This window comes from Gossypium hirsutum, chromosome A06 (assembly GCF_007990345.1).
Source record: "Gossypium hirsutum isolate 1008001.06 chromosome A06, Gossypium_hirsutum_v2.1, whole genome shotgun sequence".
NCBI classification, from domain to species: Eukaryota; Viridiplantae; Streptophyta; class Magnoliopsida; order Malvales; family Malvaceae; genus Gossypium; species Gossypium hirsutum.
In genome coordinates, this window is record NC_053429.1 from 107,380,084 (window position 1) to 107,386,083 (window position 6,000).

Below are 6,000 nucleotides of genomic sequence, written 5' to 3' on the forward strand. Positions count from 1 at the left end.
ATCATTTTTTAGAATTTTGAATATTAAACTTTTTAATTGAAATATGGACTAAAATATTAAATTTTTAATTTTTAATTTTTTAATTTTTTAATTTTTTAATTTTAATTTTTTATTTTTATTTTGATTTAATGTGTAATTGTAGACGTGAAATTTTAATTGTGGTTTAAATGTGTAGTTGAAACTTTAATTTTGATTTAATCATACACATTTAAAAAAATAAATACATCAATATATTTTTATATTGAATAAATATAAATATTTATGTATGCATGCAATATATAAATATAAAATGATGTTATATCAATAATTGTGTAAAAGAAAATGAAAAAACGTGGAGACACAAATATATATTTTAAAAAGAGAATGAGTTACAATTAAAAAACGTGGAGACACAAATGAGTGCAGAGGATTTTCGTTCGTATAAATAAATATATATTTTAATTAATCAGTATAGATAAATATTAACATAGTAAAAACAAAAAACTATTAATAAAATTTAAAGTTAAACTTATCATTTAAAACGTTTTACACGAAATATCCCTTCAATCCATTAAACAATATAACACCTTATTAATATATAAAAAATATTTTTTATCAAAATCAAGATATATATTATCGATAACAATAATTAATTATAGGGGTTAATATTTAATTATTGAATATGATTCACTTGAGATTAACATACTATATACCCATGGCCATTAAACCTTAAACCATAAAACCCTAAACTATAGACCTTAAACCTTAAATATTAAACCCTAAACCCAAAAATAAATGTAATCAATATTAAGTATTGCTTCCATATTTTATTATGAACATAAGCTTTTACATTAATATCTATGTATATACACATCAACATCCATGTGATGTTTTTTGGAGTTTAGGGTTTTAGAGGTTATAGTTTAGTGTTTAGGGTTTTTTAAGGTCTAGGGGTTTAGTGTTTTAGGGGTTATAGATTAGTGTTTATGATTTTTTTGGGATTTAAGGGTTATATAACTTTTAGCGGCGTTTTACCAAAAGCGCTGCTATTGCTCTTTTTTAGCGGCGTTTTACCAAAAACACCGCTATTGCTCTGCATTTTACAATTTGTGTGGCGTTTTTTGATAAAACGCCGCTAAAAATGCCGCTAAAGCCCTATTTTTCTGTAGTGACTTAAGTTACCTGTTCGATGTACTGTCAGTCGAGTTAGTCACATTTATGTCTCTATTTTGTAGGAATCATCTGCACTAATGCTTAAGACAAATTATCTCCTCAATTAGACTTGATAGACGACATATTAATATTTTAATTGGCTTACTTGTTTTTTATTAGACTAATGACGTATTTAGATTATTTGCTAATACAAGTAGTCTTCCTGTATTACGATCCAACCACGTAATACAGTTTAGTATTTATTAAATGTTAGATAATCAGTGAGTCAATATTTTTTTCTATTTTACTTTGCGTACCCATGGATATTTTATTAAACAATTTGTTTGAAAAATCAAGTATACAAAGAATATACTAATTAGGCCATTAGTTCTAACACCTCAAAGTTTGGGAAGATGGGGAATGATAAGGAATTGATTAGGAGTCACTTCAAGATTCAATTGTTACTTACGGAGTCAGTTCAAGATTAGTTTTTCGGTTTTACATATTGTTAAATTTCCGTTGTTAGGAGTTAAGCTCTTAAGACTTGTATAAATACACTATTTGAGATTACTCAATGATAAGTAATTCTGATATGAGATTCATTCATCTCATTTTATTCTTCATCCCTTTTTAAGTTTTTGTGTTTTTACTGAGTTGTCAGCGAGGGCTAGATGATAAAAAGCTTCATTTTCAACAACTGGTTTGTTTGGGGCTTTGGAGGGTTTTTGTTCTCCAAAGAAGCTGAAGATGTGTCTCTCTGTGAAGCTTATATTCCTCAAGTTTTAACGTTGATGAATTTGTTATGGGCCTTTAGGTTACTAGTGGCATCCTCTGGAATGGAAATGGTAAGACACTTGTGATTGTCTTTCAAAGTTGTTAGGGTTGTTGATCTAATGTTGGCTAAGCTTTTCGAAGCCAAAGAAGCCATTCTATCTTTCGGCGCTTTGAAATGGGGACTTGTCACAGAATGTGATAATAGGACCAACATTATGTGCTAGGCGAACAATCCCTTCAAGGCCCTATGGTCGCTTACAAATGTTTTATCATCCTTTGCTGGTCCATAAACTTTTGATTAATATGTCCATCCAGGATCATGAGAAACAACCATAATTATAAATGCGACTTTTGATTAATATGTCCATCCAGGATCATGAGAAACAACCATAATTATAAATGCGACTTTACTCCAGTATTACCAGTCTGAATTGAAATCCTCTTACACTTAGGCTCTAGAGAAGTTAAGATAAGCTGATATTATCAAAAGTATCAAATTATATATAGAGAGAGAGGGGTAGTATAGTGGAGAGCAGAGATTCATTGTTCATATGGTTCGTGCTTAAGGAACGCAGAAGGAACCATGTCTTGGAGAAGTCCGTTGTCAGGAACCTGCCGAAAAGGGCTAAAGTTTTCCGCAAACATTAATGAATCTGCACCAGCCGCAGCTTGGTAATTATTCATGTCACCAGGCATCTGCGTAAACAATTCATGCCGCCTCCTCGGCGGTGGTGGCGACGGCCTCAACATGAAAGATGGGAATAGCATTGACCGCTTTACTGTTGTGGGAAGCGGGTGCTTATGTTGGCCTTCATATGTTGTGATCACCATTGATGGATCCTGGAATGACCTCTCAACTCTTTTCTTTACCCTACACTTCTGAGTTGTGCACCTGTAATAACTTCTGCAACAAAAAATCTGAAAATGTTTACAATATATACACATATGTTCGGTTATAAATTAAGGGGAAAATAAGTAAAACCTTGGGTAAGGGCTATTCTTGACAGCTTTTTGTCCATATTTACGCCATCTGTACCCATCTTCAAGGAGATCAACTTCACTCTTAGTCATGAAAGCAAATCGAGTTTCTTTGTGCTTTTTCTCTCGTTTCTTGTTTGGTAATTTGTTCCTGTTAGTGTGAGATACAACAAAATACAACCAAACCAAATTAATGGATCTAAACATATTTTCTTTATACACTGAAAGAGAATTACAAATATGTTATTATATTAATTAATAATTTATAGAAAGACAAACTGATCATGATGTTATTTGATTTAGTCAGACCCATACAGGTATGTTATTTAGGTTTCAATAGCTCAAAAGCCTTTTATACTTGTATTTAAAATTTAGAAAGGTATTGCGTAAAAAATATTAGTATTTATTATTATCATAAAACATATAAAAAGAGAGTAACCAAACACTTTAAAATTAATAGGGGATGATTATATCACATATAAATGCATGCATAACATATTTTTCAATCAAAATAACGAGAATGTATACTTTATATATATATATTTTGAGTTTAAATATCAAAATTTTCTTAACAATGAATAAAATCGTCATAAATTTATATAATTGGAATTGACATATATATCACTGCACCTCCAAACCTTAGAGATAGGAGGAAAAGGAGAAAAACTTGGTTACCCTTTCTTACAGCTTTCACTCCCATCTTCTAGCTCCTTGAGCTGAGATTCTTTGTTGCTCTTGTCTGAATCATCTTGAGTGGAGGAATAAGAAATGCAAGAATTAGGAGTGGTACCAACTGAAGAAAACGGTGGTTGAGAGGACGATGAATGTGAAAAAGCAAGGGCTTTTTCAAGTGAGCGACCATAGCCGATGGGACTTTGTAAAGAGTCAGTGAAGTTGAACCTCATGTATGAACACGGATCTGCTGCTGATAATGAAACCCTACTACAGGTGTGGTCTGTAGGGCAGTGAAAGTTTCTAAATTCATGATCCCACATCGAGAACCAAACAGATCTTAAAATATTTGGTTTTTGAAATTTCAGTGTTTCATTTCATGACGTCTCTTTCACGTTGTTTTGAGTTACACATATATGTATATAATATAAAAAATTCACACCAAGGAGGGGAGGGTTAGGCGGTCGCCCCTTCAAAAAAGAAGGTTTGAAGCTTGGATTTGATCGCCGCTTTATAAAGAAGGTTGACAAAAACACATTCCTCCCCAATGAAAGGAGCAAAAAGTGGGTTATAGCTACTTTGTATGGATTGGGAAGGAACTATTTGCCATCCCTATTCCCTACTACTAACTCACTCTCAATCTCATCAACCTTTGCCTCTGCCACACATTTTTAGCACCTCCTATTCAATTCTGACTTCCCCTCTTATGTTTTATTTCTTTTTCTTCTTTACTAATTTTATTGTTATTTAAAATAAAAGAAATGAGACATGGGCCACATTTAAAACTACATTATGAGAAAAGATCCACTCTCGCACCATAATAATTATTGTTTCTAGGTAATTTTGATCAAAAGTGAAGACTTTAAATAAGGATTTCTTTTTTGGTCAATTTAGCTTCATAAAAAATTGAAAATAGTGGGATTATAATCCAAATCAACTTGTTCATCAGTTTAAAGTTAGAAAATTACATGATTAACTTTTTTTTATTATATAATTTTGCTAATGTAATATTAGATTGTACTTTAATAATTATAGTTTAATTTTAATAAATTTTAATATTAAAAAAGGAAAACAACTTAATCTTAAAAGATAAAAAACACTTATATACTCATGACAATATCCAATTAAACCATAAAAGGATTTTTGTGATTGGTCCAGTGGTTTAAAATTGTTCACTCGTAGAATTTATCCATATTTAAACTTTCAAGGGAGTAAATGATATGTTTTTTATTTAAGCAGCTCTCTCACAACGTAATGTATGCGTGTGTGGTGTGAGTATATTTACATCGTGCATACGGGAATAAAAAAATCAAAAGGGTTAAAATAATGGAGCGTGGAGGGACGCGCTAAAAGGGAGGATGGAGGTGAAGTCAGCGAAAAATACGAGAAACGGAAGATGAAAGAAATTAAGGAGCCCAAATGAAGACGAAATATTAAAAAAAAAAAGTCAAATATTCGAACTTTAGAAATTGTTTATAATTTTTTTATTTGGAATATTAGGTTACACGTGGCACAATATATGACCATTGCCGACTACCCCACCAGGAAAGTGGGAAAAGAGTTGGCAGCCCTGGCTGCTGCTGATGCCTACCCTACATCACCATCTTTTCTTTTTTCCATTCTCTTGTTGGGATTGAACGTGATAGAGTTCAAATTACATAACAATGGATTTTATAGTGTTAACCTTGGAGTTATAAATTTGATATATTAAAAGTTCAAATATATTTGAATTTGTATATACTTACAGATCTTGAGACGAGAATGTTGATGACTTATAGTGTGTTTATCTTGTGGATGTTATTGATTACATGCATATTCAATCGTGTTTTTACCTTAATTTAAGCTATTTAATATGCTTTTTGACTTATGATCTTATATGAAGTTATTGGTTTTGGTTAAGCATCGCTGAGCTTAATGAAAAGTTTAGAATGTGGATGTTCTTATTTCGTGTATAGGTATTTCGACTCGTTGAGGTTTTTGAAGTTCGATTAGCATTCAAGAAGAAATCTTAGATACATTCTTTGATTTTATAAAGCTTTTTACTTTTCCTACACTATAGCATGTACTAAGAGAAGAAGTCTACCATTGCCTTTGTTGAAGTTTTCCCATTTAGACCTTGTTCTAAATCATTATATTAGGCTTATATGGCTGCATTGATCATGCATATTAGACCATGCTTGTAAAAATTAATAATTGTTGGTTTCTTCCTAGTAATTAAACTTATTTGATAGTTTTAGTCACCTCAATGATGGATGTGACACTCTACATTTGGTTATCTTCTGAGTTTGGTGTACAAGTTTTAAGCAATATCTCTTAGTAATTGTTTTACTGTTAAAAAAAATCCTATTAAAAGCTTAAGGGCCTCTTCAATCTTTCTTTCCATACTCTGCTCGATACAAAGGAAATCCCATGAACATATTTAATACCAGATTTTGAGAAATTTAA

At 31.3% G+C, this 6,000-nt stretch overlaps 1 protein-coding gene across 1 annotated transcript; it reads right to left on the reverse strand.

The window, feature by feature from the left end:
- Positions 1-2,241: 2,241 nt before the first annotated feature.
- On the reverse strand, positions 2,242-4,094 carry LOC107963391 (WRKY transcription factor 71). The gene is made up of 3 exons (XM_016899927.2): positions 3,559-4,094; positions 2,888-3,034; positions 2,242-2,809 (listed from the first exon to the last, which is right to left on the reverse strand). The coding sequence occupies exons 1-3, from the start codon at positions 3,876-3,878 to the stop codon at positions 2,446-2,448; spliced, it is 831 nt and encodes a 276-aa protein (XP_016755416.1). The 5' UTR covers positions 3,879-4,094; the 3' UTR covers positions 2,242-2,445.
- Positions 4,095-6,000: the final 1,906 nt, after the last annotated feature.

Bases quoted from the DNA above. Each gene is read 5' to 3' on its own strand.
- LOC107963391 (XM_016899927.2), bottom strand. From the start codon at position 3,878: ATGTGGGATCATGAATTTAGAAACTTTCACTGCCCTACAGACCACACC. The intron at 3,035-3,558 runs GTAACCAAGTTT...TCACACTAACAG, and splicing joins AGTGAAAGCTGTAAGAAAGG to GAACAAATTACCAAACAAGA. The intron at 2,810-2,887 runs GTTTTACTTATT...TTTTTGTTGCAG, and splicing joins AAGAATAGCCCTTACCCAAG to AAGTTATTACAGGTGCACAA.